The sequence below is a fragment of the Eriocheir sinensis genome, chromosome 18 (genome assembly GCF_024679095.1).
Source record: "Eriocheir sinensis breed Jianghai 21 chromosome 18, ASM2467909v1, whole genome shotgun sequence".
Taxonomy (NCBI): domain Eukaryota; kingdom Metazoa; phylum Arthropoda; class Malacostraca; order Decapoda; family Varunidae; genus Eriocheir; species Eriocheir sinensis.
Window position 1 is genome coordinate 7,219,496 of NC_066526.1, and position 18,281 is coordinate 7,237,776.

Genomic DNA, 18,281 nt, shown 5'->3' on the forward strand with positions numbered 1-18,281 from the left:
TTGACCTATCTACATTTTGTTGGAAGTAACTTTTTGATTTTTTGTTTTGTCTTCGAAGAAAAAAAAATTACAATCTTTTGTCAATTATTATTTTCTCCTCTCTGTGTCCTGTTTTCTTTTGACATTATTGAAAATCTATTTTCAACAAAAAATTGCCCTTTAGTTGTAGTTTCAACTGATACCTAACAAAAGTTGATCTGACTTTTTACCGATTTTGTGAAATTATTTTAAGTTTAAAAAACTAATTTTCGAGATATTGGCTCCTAAAGATTTTTTTTACATTTCATTCCTGTCTTGCCATTTGCATTTATTTGACTGGCATGAAATTTTCACATATTATTGTGTATATCTTGTTGACTTACTGGAGAATGATCAGGCATCTGGGCCTGCGGCACTCCCACGTAGCGCGAGTGCCGCGGGAGTGCCTTGCTTCTACGCTACTCTCTTGCTTGTTTTCTGAGGTTTGACCGCTCCATAAGCCCTCTTGATGTTGGTGACTCTTTTTCTGGTTGCCTTGTGCTTGTACATCATTTGTAAGGAGTTTTTTTTGGCTGGAGAGGAGAGAAAAGTACGACATACTCTTCCTGTCTGTGTCTCGCTTGGCACCTCTCTTTCTCCCCTGCCTCTCCGCGCGAAGAGAGGATGACAGATGACAAAATTTACGAAGAAATAAAATATTCTAATGCAATTTTTATGTATATACGAATGATACAGCATATGTTGACGAGTGTCTTATGATGCGCATGTCCGACTATGACGCAAAAGCCCCCCCAGGGGGAAGGGGTTTTAATTTTACGAAAACAAACCTCACCACATGGTAATTTAGGGATTCCTGGCCACGCTGAGCGAAAAACATGTACTCGTCCAATTTTAAATATATTCGTCAAAAAGTACCCTGTAGTCGCCTCCCTTAAATTCACGCCCCAATGGTGACATCAAGAAAAATCAAAGATCCACAGTCAATAGAGTACCAAAAGAGACCTAGTTTGAGAATCAGAAATAGGGCAGAATAAAGACATATCATTGGCAAAGACCACTGAATGAGAGGAAATGCCATGCCACATCACAAGTACAGAAAACAAAATGAATCAAACTCTCCACAAAGTCAATATGTCCATGCTACCTTAAACCATATGTCCATGCTACCTTAGAGCAAAACCACCATAAAAAGAACAAAGTACTAGCAGTTTCTGCAATATAAAAATAAAACATAGCAAACTATAAAAATATGATCATAAAAGTATTGTGGCATGCTGATGGCCACCTCATGAAGGCAGGATAAGACTTGGCTACCACAGACAATACTTGTGGTAACCTTTGAGGTGCAGCTCTTTCCCCAACATCCAATATTTTAGCCAAGAACAGTGTAGCAGCCCTCAGACAAATATTTGACCTCATGGGTAAAGATACTGATACTGCATTTAGTGTGAAACATATCTAGCAATCTATATCTCCAAAACCCTGTTCCCTCAAAGGAACTTCCCTCCAGGGGGTGGCCATGGCAAAACAGTCTCACTCTCTTTCTATTCTGGCACTCCCTCTCAGCACACTCAATCTTACTGTTCCAACTCCCGTGCTCACCCTATTGATTCACTTCACAGGTGGTCTTCCTCTGACACTCCCTCCCTCAATCTTACCTCATACACTCTTCACAAATTCATTCTCCTTCATTCTCATCAATTGTCCAAACTATCTCAGCGCACCATGCTTCACCCATTCGATCACTCCTAAATCAACCCTTTTTGCTGTCACATCCACACCAAACCTCTCATGCACACTTTCATTACTTTCTTCATCCCATCCTGAAACACCACATAAACCTCTTATATAACTCATTTCCACTGCACATGTTCTTGATTGCTGTGCTGCACTCCACGTGCCCAACCTTATGTAGTCAAATTGTGCCTGCTATGTTTTCAGGCATTAGACATTTCTACCCATAATAACTGTGTAGAGGTTCCAAAGCCAGAATAACTAGCCCCCCAGGGAGGAGAGGGGCTAACTAACAAGACAGGTATCCACTCATTATGCAAGCTACAAAAGTAATGAGGGTGTGTACTGGGTGTGAGCTGGAGCTCTTAAGATCACTCTGATGGCCAACAGGTGGCATAATGCATTAAGCAAACATAAATACAAGTGGGGTTTAGTTTTTTGTCTTGAAGTAATGGTGGGTTGTGTGCCCAACATACTTTTATGACATGCACTGTACATGTCCCATGGACAAGTTGTGACAATAAATGTACAATTTGATGTTTCAGCTCTGCAAATTGTATTTTATCCTAGAATGCAAAAACTTAAAACTTACCCTAATGTTAATCTGGAAGTGATTTATATACATTTGTAGTGAATGAATATTTTTGGAATGGATTCAGTCTAAGTAGTATAGAGTGGAGCTTCTGGGGATAACTAAATATAAGGAAAGGTCTACTACCATCATAAGTATCAGAGTCAGCTGGCGTGGTGGGAAGGGAGGTGGATCTTCCAATGTTCTTTAGTGACACCCTGTTCACTGTAGGAGGCTCTCGCAAGATGCTAGAGCTTTCCTCAACAACTTCCTTTTCACATTTCCCGGCATAGCGGAAGCGAGAGCCCCGCGAGAAAAAAGATCCCCCAGTCACCACTACCCCTTGTTTGTTGGAGTTTTCTAGTCTGGAAAACAGTGAGAGAGTAAAATATGATATTTATCAGTGGTTCCAATATCTATTCAAGACAGAACATATGAACTTTGTGAGGCCAATCCCTGACATTTTTGTGATTCAAGAAATGTCAATTTTCACTAATTGTCAATATTTGGAAAATTACTGAAAACTGTATGTGAGGTGACAAGTTCCATGAGGTACCAAGCAACAGAAATAATGGAGATAATTCATGTAAAGTATTGCAACCTTTAAAATACTTTAAATTATTCCTTGTTGCTTTCAAAATACCTTGAATAATTATTGATATACTGTTGCCTATTCCCCCTAGCCATAAACAAAATAAGCAACTAACTGTTGTTGGTGACAGGTAACCAACCTTTGAGACTGGAGAATGCACTTCTAGTGCCAAATGAAAGTGTTAGGTGGTGTAGAAAATGGGAATTTCGACTGACTTGCAACCAACCTTCCACCTAGCTTGCTAGAACACTCAGTCCCACCACTTTCAGGATCTGGTACCTTGTGAAAATAAGACATCTCATATACAAGGAATAAAGCCTTCTACACTTACGTGTAAAACAGTCTTTGCTCAACAGCACATCTCCAGAGGTGTCTGCAGGCTGAAGCTGTAGGGCATTTGAAGCCTACTGTGTGCTTTTTCTGAAAAATGTTTGTCATTAGCATCTCCAGTGAGGCAGCTGCTTGGTTCAACAGTTGTTCCTGCTGCTAGAGTCTTTCATCCTTTGAAAACTTATTTGGTGGATGGAAGGCGGTGTGCATTATAAGTTACATTTGCTTTCTCACAGTAGGGATAAATAGCAAGTACATATGATTACCAAAATAAATATTCACAATGATAAATAGTGAATTAGAAAGAAGGGTTTTATTCTGAAAAGCAAGGTGTAAAGGGATAAAGGCTGAAGGAGGCTTTGAAATATTTGCGGTAATTTCTTTAACCCTTAAAGCACGGGTGTCGCCAGTAGTCGACAGCCGGTGCCTGGGCTCAAACCGCGGGTGTCGACAATAGTCGACAAGGCATTTTTTGACTAAGCGCACTGTCAAATTTATTTTGTTTATGCTGAAGTAGGGTAAGCGTGTCGTTTTCTTTCAAACAATACCCAACCATGCTCTCTTGACTAATTATTAGTCAGTGTATTACTTGTGTAAGCTTTGAAAAGATGTCCGCTAGACATCCCACCTCTTCTTACCTTCCAGTGAATTTCATCCACAAGATGGGGGCCCTTTGACCTCAATACCCATCAAGGGTATCAAGTAGGTCTAGAAGTTAAGTTATTTTGGGGTGGTTCACATAAACTGTATAAAAGTTATGCTTCTTATTACTAAATCATGGAAGGGATGTCCACTCGGGGTGGAAAACTGTCTATAAAAATGTTCTCTCAGTGATCCTACTTCAATATTCCATACGCGTTCTATCAAAAGTCATATAGTCTTCAACCTAACGTCAATAAACAGTTAAGGGTGTGTACTTTACAATGGTACTTCATTCAGTTACGTGAGTTAAGTAGAAGTGAAGGTATGAAAGGTTGAAGTGAGGTATGTTTTTGCCTGAATATGCCCGCGTGGGAGGACAGGCACAGAAAAATAAGCCCGCGCTTTGAGGGTTAAAAATGCCACAGTTTCACTACAGTTTCTTTAAAATTAAGTAGCATCAGATCATCAAATATGAATGGTGACTTACCTTTGTTCTTGCATCCTAGGTGAGGCATGCAAAGCACCAAGTATCATCAGCAAAGGATGTCAAATTGCTTACCTAAAAAAGTTTAAGAGAAACTAAGTAAAATTTAAGGGTAAGCTGAAAAGTACTAATAAGGTCCTGATTGTCCTATATATTTTCACATCTAAACAATCCGTCCCCATTTTTGTATACACAGCCAGTGGTTAAATGACCTCCGATGAGAAACGGTTCAAGAAAAATACTTTCTCATAGTTGCCCTTACCACAGGACACTTGAGGCCATTTCACTTTTCCACCGTTCTATTTAAGGACCAATTCTCAACAATGTTTTCATTAAATCTAAATTTAATTAAATCAGATCCATTACTACAATTGTTAGACTACTTTTCTACAAGAAGAAACTTATCAACCACCTTTCCAAAAGCACTTCATCCACTGAAAACTTCAATTGTCACCACACACCTTCTGGCTTTCAGGAAAAAAATACATGTTAAAATCAAAAACACCATTGGAAAGAGGGGGCCAAGATCTATAAGATTCGGTTATGTAAGCCTCTCCTGCGAACATACAGGCACGTTCAGGGGGTGTTGCCCGTGAAGATGTACATTTGTGCGTGTGCGACGGTCAGCCGTAAGGCAACTACTGAGTAGATCTCTTGATGGGGTGCTGGCAGGGCAGTATTAACAACTGCAAAATTTACAACTATTTGGTCAAAATATCAGTCATGTGATAGGTGAAGCTATGCAAAAATGCTGCTATATTGGACAACAACATCCACCAGTTACTTGTCCGTAGATTTTCCGCGCTAGGCTGATATGATTTTCCACCAAATTTCATGGAAAACCCACTGAATTGGCAATGCTGTGGGGTGAGAAATAGTGTTGGAACTCTCTCATACGCGGGAAATTTGAGTGCGACTGGAGCTCGCAGCGAGCGTTTAGCACCACTGGCAAGTTGCGCTAGTGCTCGCTGCGAGCGTTTAGCAACGAAAGGGTTAAGGACAGTTAGTTCTGTATATTGGTTCTACATGTTCACTGCACATACATTTCCCATTATCATGTATTAAAGTGTCACGTGGGAAACGTGAATCTGTATTTTTTTTGTTAGGCAAAGGGGACATATGAAGGCATCTCCCTCACAAAAATACTGCTGCAAAGAGAACTGAGGGAAATGCAGATTTAAACTTTAGGACTTTGTCTTTGCTTCTTTTTTTTTCTTTCAGCTGACATTTTTTTACAATAGCATGTTTTTTTTTTATCGTACATTGAACAATCCAGACATTTCAATACAGATGAAGGAAGATTATTCCAGAGTTTACCAGCATGAGGGATGAAAGAGTGAAGATGCTGGTTAACTCTTGCATAAGGGGTTTGGACAGTATAGGGATGAGCATGAGTAGAAAGTCGAGTGCAGTGGGGCCGCGGGAGGGGGGGAGGCATGCAGTTAGCAAGTTCAGAAGAGCAGTCAGCGTGGAAATATCGATAGAAGATAGAAAGAGAGGCAACATTGTGGCGGAATTTAAGAGGTAGAAGACTATCAGTATGAGGAGGAGAGCTGATGAGACGAAGAGCCTTAGCCTCCACTCTGTCCAGAAGAGCTGTGTGAGTGGAGCCCCCCCACACATGAGATGCATACTCCATACGAGGGCGGACAAGGCCCCTGTATATGGACAGCAACTGTGCAGGGGAGAAGAACTGGCGGAGACGGTACAGAACGCCCAGCCTAGAGGAAGCTGATTTAGTAAGAGATGAGATATGAAGTTTCCAGTTGAGATTTTGAGTTAAGGATAGACCGAGGATGTTTAGTGTTGAGGAAGGTGATAGCTGGGTGTTGTCAAAGAATAGGGTATAGTTGTTTGGAAGATTGTGTAGAGTGGATAGGTGGAGAAACTGTGTTTTTGAGGCGTTGAAGGACACCAGGTTCTTCTTGCCCCAATCGGAAATAATAGTAAGGTCTGAGGCTAAGCTTTCTGCAGCCTCCAGCCTTGAGTCGTTAAGTTCCTGAAGGGTGGGTCTTCTATTAAAAGAAGTTGAATAATGCAGAGTGGAATCATCGGCGCAGGAATGGATAGGACAGTTCGTTTTGGAAAGAAGATCATCAATGAACAACAGAAAAAGAGTGGGAGATAGGACAGAACCCTGTGGGACACCACTGTTAATAGATTTAGGGGAAGAACAGTGACCGTCTACCACGGCAGAAATAGAACGGTCAGAAAGGAAACTGGAGATAAAGGTACAGAGAGAAGGATAGAAACCGTAGGAGGGTAGTTTAGAAAGCAAAGATTTGTGCCAGACCCTATCAAAAGCTTTTGATATGTCCAGCGCAATAGCAAAAGTGTCACCGAAACGGCTAAAAGAGGATGACCAAGAGTCAGTTAAGAAGGCTAGGAGATCACCAGTAGAACGCCCCTTGCGGAACCCGTACTGGCGATCAGATAGAAGGTCAGAAGTGGAAAGGTGCTTTTGAATCTTCCGGTTAAGGATTGATTCAAAAGCTTTAGATAGACAAGAAAGTAAAGCAATAGGACGGTAGTTTGAGGGATTGGAGCGGTCACCCTTCTTAGGTACAGGCTGTATGAAGGCATACTTCCAGCAAGAAGGAAAGGTAGATGTTGACAGGCAGAGGCGAAAGAGTTTGACCAGGCAGGGTGACAGCACGAAGGCACAGTTTTTAAGGACAATAGGAGGCACTCCATCAGGTCCATAAGCCTTCTGAGGATTGAGGCCAGAGAGGGCATAGAAAACATCATTTTGAAGAATCTTTATAACAGGCATACAGGAGTCAGAGGGGGGATGAGTAGGAGGAATATGCCCAGAATCGTCAAGAGTGGAGATTTTAGAAAAAGTTTGAGAGAAGAGTTCAGCCTTAGAGATAGATGAGACGGCAGTGTTGCCGTCAGGACTGAGGAGTGGAGGGAAAGATGAAGAAGTGAAGTTGGAAGAGATGTTTTTGGCTAGATGCCAGAAGTCACAGGAAGAGTTAGAGAAAGCAAGGTTTTGACATTTTCTATTAATGAAAGAATTTTTGGTTAGTCAGAGAATAGATTTGGCACGATTTCGGGAAGAAATGTAAAGTTCATAATTACAAATTTAACTAATTATATGTATATTTTGTATATCAATTTTCATAAAAATTAAAATTATTTTTGTTTTTTTTGTATATATTTTTATACAAATTTTCGTTATTTTATGTGCATTTTGTATATTTATCTTCCTACAAATATACTTTCTTTTATCGGAATTTTGTTTGTTTATTTTGATATTTTAGGTGTATTTGGTATATATATTTTTATACTATTTACATCATAAAATAACGTAAATTTGGATAAAATATTTATACAAAATATACATTAAATAATGTAAATATGTATAAAAATATATACACAAAATACACATAGAATAATGTTAAATCGTATCAAAATAAATAAACAGAATATCAATAAAATAATTTAAATTTGTATAAAAATAAAGATGCAAAATACCCATATAATAACGCATATATGCATAAAAATATATATACAAAAATACACATGAAATAATTAAATTTGTATTGAAATGAATATATAAAATGCAAATACAATAAAGTAAATTTGTATTGAAATACATATGCAAAATACACATCAATAATGTAAATTTGTATCAAAATATATGTACGAATACACGTAAAATAGAGTAAATTTCTATGAAAATATACATACAAAATACATATAAAATGATGTAAATAGTATAAAAATATATATACCAAATACACCTAAAATAATGTAAATTCGTATCAAAATGAACAAACAAAATTCCGATAAAAGAAAGTATATTTGTAGGAAAATAAATATACAAAATACACATAAAATAACGACAATAGGAGGCACTCCATCAGGTCCATAAGCCTTCTGAGGATTGAGGCCAGAGAGGGCATAGAAAACATAATTTTGAAGAATCTTTATAACAGGCATAAAGGAGTCAGAGGGGGGATGAGTAGGAGGAATATGCCCAGAATCGTCCAGAGTGGAGTTTTTAGAAAAAGTTTGAGAGAAGAGTTCAGCCTAAGAGATAGATGAGACGGCAGTGTTGCCATCAGGACTGAGGAGTGGAGGGAAAGATGAAGAAGTGAAGTTGGAGGAGATGTTTTTGGCTAGATGCCAGAAGTCACGGGAAGAGTTAGAGAAAGCAAGGTTTTGACATTTTCTATTAATGAAAGAATTTTTGGTTAGTCGGAGAATAGATTTGGCACGATTTCGGGCAGAAATGTAAAGTTCATAATTAGCATTAGTTTGAAGGCTTTTTAGCGTGAGGAGTAGAGAAAGAACGAGGAATGTATGCCTCCATTCCAGAGACAATCACCTCTGTGATGCGCTGAGCACACACAGACGGGTCTCTATCCTGGAAGCAATAATCATTCCACGGAATGGAAAAGTACATCCTCAGGTCGTCCCACCGAGCTGAAGCAAAATGCCAGAAGCATCGCCTCTTCGGTGGGTCCAGAGGGTGTACAGGAGCGATAGGACAGGATGCAGAAATAAGATTGTGATCGGAGGAGCCTAACGGAGAGAACAGTTTGACAGAATAAGCAGAAGGGTTTGAGGTAAGGAAGAGGTCTAGAATGTTGGGCCGATCTCCAAGACGGTCGGGAATACGTGTAGGGTGCTGGACCAACTGCTCTAGGTCGTTGAGGATAGCAAAGTTGTAGGCTTGTTCACCAGGATGGTCAGTGAAAGAGGATGAAAGCCAAAGCTGGTGGTGAACATTGAAATCTCCTAGGATGGAGATTTCAGCGAAGGGAAAGTGGGTCAAGATGTGCTCCACTTTAGAATTCAAATAGTCAAAGAATTTTACATAGTTGGTAGAGTTAGGTGAGAGATAAACAGCACAGATGTATTTAGTAATAGAATGACAATGAAGTCTTAGCCAGATGGTGGAAAATTCAGAAGAGTCAAGGTTGTGGGCACGAGAGCAGTGATGTCGCTAAGACGTAGGCTAAACATCCAGCTTTGGATTGAAATTTAGGATAGAGATAGTAGGAGGGAACAGAGTAGAGATTGCTGTCAGTAGCCTCAGAAACCTGTGTTTCGGTAAGGAAGAGAAGGTGAGGTTTAGAGGAGGAGAGATGATGTTCCACAGAATTAAAATTAGAGCGAAGACCGCGAATGTTGCAGAAATTAAGAAGAAAGAGGTTCGAGGAGTTATCAAGACACCTCTCGGGTCGGCAGCCAGAAGGGGAGTCCTCCCTGGGGGAATTTGTGGTCCCCCCCCCAGGCGGGGACTCCGAGGCTTGGTGTATGTGCGCCATTTTGAAATTTTAATTTTGGGAAAAGGTGTATATGTTGTGTGAATGTAGTGTGGTGTGGATAAAGAGAGGATCTGTCTTTAGAGAGCATGCTGAACTACTCTCCGGTGTTGGTGAGACAATAGGGAAACGGTTAGTGAGGACATGGGAAGGGTCTTTGGAGGGCTTCAGCTCCCTTCTCACCTCCCATATATACCTCACCGGGAGTGGCTTGCGCCCATTCGGTAGGTGTCTTCCTACCTACTCCAGCCATGCCTTTAAAAACATGGTCCTGTCTTTTTTATGAAAAGTTTTATTTCAAAATAATTATCCCAACTTTTTTTTTAACCCCTTCACTCCGGTGACAACGATGTCGGCGTCCGACGGGCCTCCAACGGCATCACCGTATGGAAAGGGTTAGTCCCCTTCTAAACCTCTTAATCCTCTTCCATTTCCTCTTAATCCTCTTCTAAACCTCTTAAGAGGAAATGAAAGAGGATTAAGAGGAATTTAGAGGAGGATTAAGAGGTTAAGAAGAGGATTAATCCTCTTCCATTTCCTCTTGACCCTTTCCATACCGTGACGCCGACGTCTGCGTCACGGATGGTAGGGGTTAACCAATGGAATATAGACTAACCAGCTTTTACTTTATTGACATAATGTAGCTAAATGCAAGTGAGGCCTTCTCAATCACACAGCCACAAGCACCAATATTTATGTAGCAGGAGTAGATTGTTGAAGCTTAGTTCATTTATGCATCCTAAGAGTGTTGCTGTCATGTAATGCTGTTTGGACCCTTGAATAATCATAATGCTTTAAGTCACATCTCCCTAAGACAAAGGATACTTGATAGAACATGCTCTATTGGCCCCAGTGGTGCCTGTGGCCTTGTATTTCTAGAGGACTGTTTATTAATCTGTTACCTGTACCATGCATGATAAGACTTATCCATATCCACTTCTTCATCATTGTAATTAGATGATCTTCAACTTGTCTGTTCCTTAATCCATGATGCTTTCTTCCTATCTTTTATAGGGGCAGTAATTAGTGGGCTTTTTTTAATATTTATTTTTATCACTGAGTGGTTCCCTTGCTATAAAAAGAAAAAAAAAAAATAATAATAATAAAAAAATAAAGTTTCATATTCAGCATTTTTCTCTCCTTTGTGCACCTATTTTCCTTTAGTTCTTCAGTGAAACACAAGGTATCTTTTAGTTTACCTACAAATAAACTTAATTATTAACCTTCTCATGTTCCACAAACCTTTCACATAAATTTGCTTGGTGACTCTTCTCTCAACTCTGCTCCTAACTGCTAACTGACCTCTGTCTTTAGACAATACAATCCTTACCTCTGCAAAGATGAGATGGACAATGAACATCTTGCCCTCATAATTGAGCTTCTGGACATCAGGCCACCGAAAGTGGTGAGTTTTGCGAGAACCCTGAAATGTCAACACTCCTGTGTGGTTGAGGCCTAGGTACAGCTGGCTGCCACGGTGGTCCTGGGGACAGAGGATGCGTAAATACACACACAGCCCCCAAAACTTGAGATTACTTCCACACTGAATTTACAATAAAAGATTCAACGTAGATGACAGTCCCTTGCCTTTAATTTATTTATATTTGGAACTGTAATCTTTTAAAATCAATTTCATTTGGCATGCTTGTAACTGCAGGCATTGTAATGCATAAAAAAACAAAGTATATATATATATATATATATATATATATATATATATATATATATATATATAAATATATATATATATATATATATATATATATATATATATATATATATATATATATATATATATATATATATATATATATATATATATATATATATATATATATATATATATATATATATATATATATATATATATATACTTTGCTAACTGGCAAGTTGTGATGTACACTGTAGTGCCAGACTTAAGGCTGGGAATGTGCTAATGATTCAAATAAACTAACAGCTTCATGGTGCAATAGCAAACATATTAAAAGTATGTGCTTTTAAATTTACATAAATATGATCAACTAACTATGAAATACTGCAATAAGATCTGAATTTAAATATAATTTATGAATAAAATTGTAGCTTCTAATTGGCATACATACAATGCTCACTGTGAAGATGTATCAGTAATTCTGGCAATGTTCTGCAGCCTCTATCTTTGGACAACCAGTACAGTGAAAGTTCCAAGCATGATGATGATTTGGGAAATTATCAACTATTCTGAATAATGCAAACATCAAAGGAGTCTAGTGCACACTTTATCCAATGAGTGCAACAATTATAACTCAAAATCTGGAAGTGTTGTACATTACTGCTGTTCTTCTCCTAGCAAGGGGCAAACTCTCACTACTGAGGACTAGGGTGTGTGTTAGGTCTGCCAAAGTGCCACACTCAGGACCAAAATAACTGCTCCACAACTTGGTGCTTTAAAGATTCATGCTCACAGTTCTCACAAACAGGGGTGGTTCTAGGGAGAGGAGAAGGAAGCAACCATTTAGCGTCCCTTTATGAGGAGTAGTGGATTTATTCAGTGATAAAGACAATCTTATTGCCTCATGTAAATAAGGAGGTGGGGTCCATTAAGGGGCCCTACAACATTCCTGCTTAGGATCCCTGGAAGACTAGAACCGACACTGCTCATGAAATAAAACAAATGAAAGTTTGGTGAAATATTGATATACAGATTCAGGGATAATGGAATGTGATGCTAACACCATTGAACTGGCAACTATGCAAATCTGAAATAAATTAAGTAAATGAACACAGTTTAGTCATGTTTTAAAGCAATCAAAGACTGCATGATGCATACGCTGAGAAAAATAAAAGATGGAGAGTATGGTTAACTGTTATTTTGACTGCCTCTTGAATGACATATCAAGGATCATAACCTTGTGGCCAAGTTTCAAAATATGAAATTTGCTGGTTATACTAATGTAAAAGTTGGCTTCACCCTCCCCCCAGGCTATGATGTGTTCTAGTGTAGGAATAAACTTGAAAAATAGCACCCGTTAACATGGCCTTAAAATATTAGTCTGTTTACACAATACATATATTATATGGAATGTAAAATGTGTGATAGATGGTAACTCGTGTAAAACTTAGGCAAGTCAAAGGCAGCACATTTTTAAGTCAAATAATTAAAAAAAAAAAAGTCTGGCCAAAAAAAAAAAAGGTTCATAATTTCATATCAGATTGTTTATTTGTCATCATTGCCATGACCATTGTAGTTGTTGCTGCCACTTTCTTGCATCACAGCAGTACTGGGGGCATGGACACAAGAGGGAAGTTCCAGGTAGATCAGGAGATTCCCAGTTAAATTTGCTTTGCTGCCACGCATGCACACATGCACAAAGACTGATTTTGTATTCTTTTGATCTTGTTCATATCTAAGTGTGGGAGCTGCACTACTGCCACATATTCCAAAGTGGGTTGGATCAGTCTCTATTAATCTTCATTAACTCCTCCATGTAGTGGAATGACACTCTTTTGTTTTTATCTTATACCATCTTAGTGATGTGTTTTGAGTGACAAATTATCCTGGAGTAATACTTGTGTGTCCTTTCCCTCTCTTGCTTTAGTGATATGTTCTTTTTACATTGAATAATTCATTGATGGTCTTAGTATTTTTGCCCATTTCCAATGTTTTGTTTGTGGTAGGGGCAGGCCTACCTGGATGAGTAACACAGCACATTCAACCACCCTGAGGTGCATCCTTCTTTCCCTCTTCCTGAATAATCTTTCTCTTTGTTGGATGTGCCACACCCTGAGGACAGGCAGTGCCCATCTCAAAGGAACAGCTATTGCCATTTCAGTCCTCTGATGTTGGGGTTACTCTGATTGACGAGCATATGATGCTGGTGAGGTTGAAGCACATCTTGGGCTCCATATCTCTTACTGCAGTATACATCCCTATGGAGATGTGTCAACTTGAGGAAACAAAGATGTTCTATGGCCAGCTCAACTGAACCACCAGTGTCCCCTGCATGACACACTCATTGTCTTGGGCAACTTCAGTGCAGTAAATGGCACAGAGAGCTGTATGAGTTATGCGTTAGTCCCCATGGCTCCGGCACCAGAAATATAAAGTTCTTTCCTTCTGAACTTTGCAAAGTCCAGAAGAATGAGGATTGCTGGTTCCTGGTTCCAGAGACACGAGCCTCTCTGCTGGTCATGGTATAGCAATGCTAGCGGTGTGGCAAAGGAGACTGATCACATCCTTGTTAGTACTCATCGGAGGAACATCCAAAACTGTAGGGTTTTCTGGAGTGCTGAGTTCTTTACAACTGACTTGTTGATCAAAACTGAGGATACGCATCAGGTCCAAGAAAATCTCAAGATGCAATGCTCCAGAGTGCCATCTTGAGAAACTGAGGGACTGTGCATGTACTCAGAACTATGCAGTAGAAGTCTCAAATTGGTTTGAGGTGCTTGGTGCTCTAAAGGACCTTGGAGGAGTGTGGATAACTTTAACAGTGAAATTTTCAAAACTGCTGAGGAGTGCATTCAAGAAAGTCCAAGGTCTAGGAGTAGGGCTGCCTCAATGGAGACACTGAAAAACATAGTCATGCTGCCAGGTTCGCTGGGGACTGCGAGCAATATAGAATTTTGTCACAAAGGAAAAGAACCCTTCTGAGGAGGGATAATGAGAGGTATGTCAGAGGCATCACTGAGGATGTTGAGGATTGTCTAAATGTAAACAACCTTAAATCTGCCTTCCGAGCTCTGCTCCAAATCCACATCTCAGATGGGCACTATCTGAACGGCTGTTGGGAAGATGGTATTAGATGTGGAGGGGTACTGGGCTTGTTGGGCCGAGTACTTTGGGGGCAGTTGTACAAAGCAGAGCCCCCAAGCCAACAGCTCCCTCTGGGTGGGTTACAGATGGCGGCTGCTGATCCATCAGTAGATGAATCTCCACCCTCTCTTGGGAAGGTGAAAGAGACTGTGAGGAAGTTGAAGGGTGGAAAGGCAGCTGGGATCTGTAATATCAGCACAGAGTTGTTGAAAGCTGGGGGTGAAGCCATGATCCATGGGTTGCATGCAGTGCTGTCTGCCATGTGGCAGTCTGATGCCATTCCTATTAACTGGAAAAGGGTGGACCGACAGGACTGCAACAATTACTGTAGTATTACACTGCTGTGTGCCAGAAAAAGTGCTCGCTTATCTGCTGCTGATGCAAATTCGATCTCATCTGCTGAAGTCTAAGAGACCTGAGCAATCCTGGTTCATGCCCAGCAAGTCAACAATTGACCGGGTCCTTGCACTTTGCGTCCTTTGTGGAATGCCGACATAAGTTTCGACGGGGGCTGCTTGCAGTCTATGTCGATCTCAAGAAGGCTTTTGACTCAGTGGGACATCCTGTGTATCCGTGGGATTCTTGCATGGATTTTTGTTCTGATGACTGGCCGTCACTTGGACTGAGAAAGCCTTGAAGTGTGGGAGAGGCTTTACCAGCTTCTTCCCCGTTAACTCAGGAGTGAGCCAGGGGTGCGTCCTTGCTCCATCACTTTTCAACACTTCCTTGGACTGGTGTGATGCATCTGCTGGTGATATCAAGGTTATTGACCTTGTTTTCACTGATGATGCTGTATTTCTCGTGGAATCGGTGGAAGTCCTGGTGTAGGCTCTCGAAGTGTTGCATGAGGAGGTGAAGTCTTTGGAACTGAAGGTCTCCTGGCCAAAACCAAGGTCCAGTCATTTTTTAAGTCTTCTGAATGACACAGTTCATTCTGTTCATGCATGTGGTGAGGATGTCAAGGTCACAAAGAGTTTCACATACCATGTTAGTGCAGCGCATAACAATGGTGGGTCTTACCAGTAAGTCACTTGATGGATTGGCCTGGCCCACGATGTTACAGACTCGCTCAACACGAGTATATGGCGTTGTCGATGTCTATGCAGACGGACAGAGGTTATTTGAACTGCTTATGTTCCATGTCTTACTGTATGGCTGTGAGACATGAACACTGAATAGTGACTTGGAGAGGTGTGTCGATGCCTTTGGTAGCAAGTGCCTTCACAGGATCATGGGGTATGACTGGAATGACTTCATGTTGAACCAGCGACTATGTGATGAAACTGAATCAAGGCCTGTTACCAGCTAAGTCTGTGAACGCCAACTCTGGCTACTGGACGTGGCACGCCTTCTGGACATCAATCCTGCTCATAAGGTTGTTTCTGTACAAGACAACCATGAGTGGAGGTGACTAAGGGAATGTCCACGAAACTCATGGCTGGGCCAAGTCAACTGATCCTGCCGGGAGGAAGTTGTGATGGATTGGGCAGCTATGTGTGAACTTGCTTGGGAGGACTGTCGGGAGTGAAGGCAGCAAGTGAGTGAAGTGTCCTGTCCCCCCCCCAGACACACACACATGGCTACATTCTTAAATCATGTCTAGATTTTCCTGAAGCCTTTTGCAATCCTTCCTCATCTGCAAACAATCTTGAATAATTTGTCATTCCATCTGTTATATTGTTTATGTAAATCAAGAGTAGTACAGGCACCATCATGGAGCCCTGCAGGCCACCACTTGTTACTGTCTTCCACCCTGATATTCTTTTCTTTATTACCAACCCCACCTATTAGTTTCTCTAGAAGGCTTTTGTTCACTTCGGGAGACTCTTTTCAGTTCCCCTACATGCTCCAATTTCCACATTAGTTGCTTATTGGGTACCTCATCAAAGGCTTTCTCCAGATCATGACACACACAATCCACCCACCCAGCTCCCTCCCGTAGCATGTCACTCACCCTTTTTTTTTTTACATCTCCGCCTATTGCGCCGGTAGGCTTGCTTGAGGGGTCTGGATGGTATTCGGCCCCAGCCCGTCATGGCGCAGGCAAGTGTTTATAGTGGCAACATCTTCTCTTGGCTCATGCTGCCCCCCGGAACTCGTTCTTGATTCTTGGACGGTTTCCTCTAGAGTTCGGGTTGATGGGTGGTCTTCAGGACAGCATGTGGGTAGTTTTAAGCCACTCAGCGGTGACTGAAAAATCCGAGGTGGTAGCGTGGGAATTCGAACTCGTGTCATCCATTACATGGTGAATGTGGGCCCAGCACGCTACCACTTCACCCACCGCCCTCAACAAATTAGAGACAATATTCCACTTCTGTATTTAATTGGACTGTCAAAATGCTCACTTCCTTACACATCTTCTATCTATGTCTTTAGAAATCTCTCGCACAATTTAGCAACCACACTTGTGAAGGGACTGTTGTCCATAATGTACAAGTTCTTCTTTAATCCCTTCTTCGTAAATTGGTACCCGGCTAGGGATCAAGCCACCGTTGAGAGGGATCCAGCTTAAGTGAATGGACTAGAGTGGTGTCATGCCAATGTCATATGTTCCCAGGCAGATTCCTAATGCCTTTGGTCTAAGCCACATTATCCAAGAGGTAAGTGACCCAACAATGCTCGCTGCCTTGGTTCGGGCTATGGGTGTGTTTGTGTATGTTGTATTGTACCTTGGTTAGTGATAGTTTTAAGTGAAAATTGGGACTGATGACTGCCAAATTAAATTCTGAAAGGTAGAAATTCTACTGTTTTCCTGCTCTTATTGATAAATTGAAACTTTACTTTCAGTAGAAATGACCAAAACTGTATCTTTCAATTAGTTCACACACCAACACTGTGAGAAACTAAACTTTCCATCTTTATTCACATCTCATTCCATGGAAAATTGGGAAATTAACTAGTTGCTGAAAAAAAAAATTGTTGCTTTATAAAAAAGACAAAATAAAGCTCTAATGATCAGAATTCAAATACAAAGCATTGGTTTACTCTTAACAAAAAGTATGACTGGCATAAAAAAATATAATGCATTAAAAAGAACTAAAACTACAGTACTTCAACACTTAGTCCACATCTACAGATAATGAAAGTTTGGTAGCAAGTTATTACCAATAAATACCTACTGTATCAATCTCCTGATAAAATGGACGTAGAGATTGGAGATTAGGTATGGAGAGAGAGAGAAAAAAAAAAGACATTTTACCTATTCTTCTCATAATAATAAGTATATCAAATTGTGCCTAGATATTGTACAAGAACTGATATTTTCTCAGAATTCATTTATACTGAGTGACTTTAAAAACAATGCTTTATTAATGCAAGGATGAAACTGAGTGAAAATAAATAAATTAAACCAAATAAGTATTCTTTACAACATGGCCATCACTACTTAGTTACACATGGAGAGCACAACACAGAATAACTTGACAAGAGTAACTCAGTCCATGAAATTCAGTGACACACATGCTCACCCATTTTTCACACCTTTGCAACTTACGTCTAGGGAAGGAGAAAGACTGAGTGATGGTGACTCCAGTGTGTAAGATTATAAGCATTTACTTAACCTACCAATAAAACAACTTTGACATTAGGAGTAAAAATCAACTGAGTTAAGAATACAGTAAATACTCATGTAAAAGTCAAATTTCTGTAAAAATAGGCTGAGGAATGAAATTTAACCCCTAGAGTAATAGTAGTAGTAATAGTTGTGGTGGTAACCCTCAAGAAAAGCAGTATTAAAAAAAAAGGTCATCCCCATAAACTTTGTCTTGTAAATGTTTTAAAATTTGACTTCTGCATGAGTATATACAGTAGTTTAGTGGCTACTGATCTGATGTGTATTAAGTGGTGTTAGGAGATTTATAGAGCAACACTTAATA

At 40.2% G+C, this 18,281-nt stretch overlaps 1 protein-coding gene across 5 annotated transcripts in view; it reads right to left on the minus strand.

Annotated features, from left to right (window-relative positions):
- Positions 1-18,281, minus strand: part of LOC127000264 (FERM domain-containing protein 3-like) — a 78,930-nt gene that overhangs the window by 23,740 nt on the left and 36,909 nt on the right. For 2 of the 5 annotated variants that reach the window (XM_050863714.1, XM_050863713.1), the window contains exons 6-8: positions 10,942-11,094; positions 3,208-3,296; positions 2,432-2,649 (exon numbers count right to left, since the gene is read on the minus strand). In XM_050863714.1, the coding sequence (XP_050719671.1) occupies positions 2,432-2,649; positions 3,208-3,296; positions 10,942-11,094 (460 nt within the window). Of the gene's footprint in view, positions 1-2,431; positions 2,650-3,207; positions 3,297-4,335; positions 4,408-10,941; positions 11,095-11,551; positions 16,597-18,281 lie in introns of those variants that run through there. The other 3 variants (XM_050863716.1, XM_050863717.1, XM_050863715.1) reach the window with 3 other exon arrangements.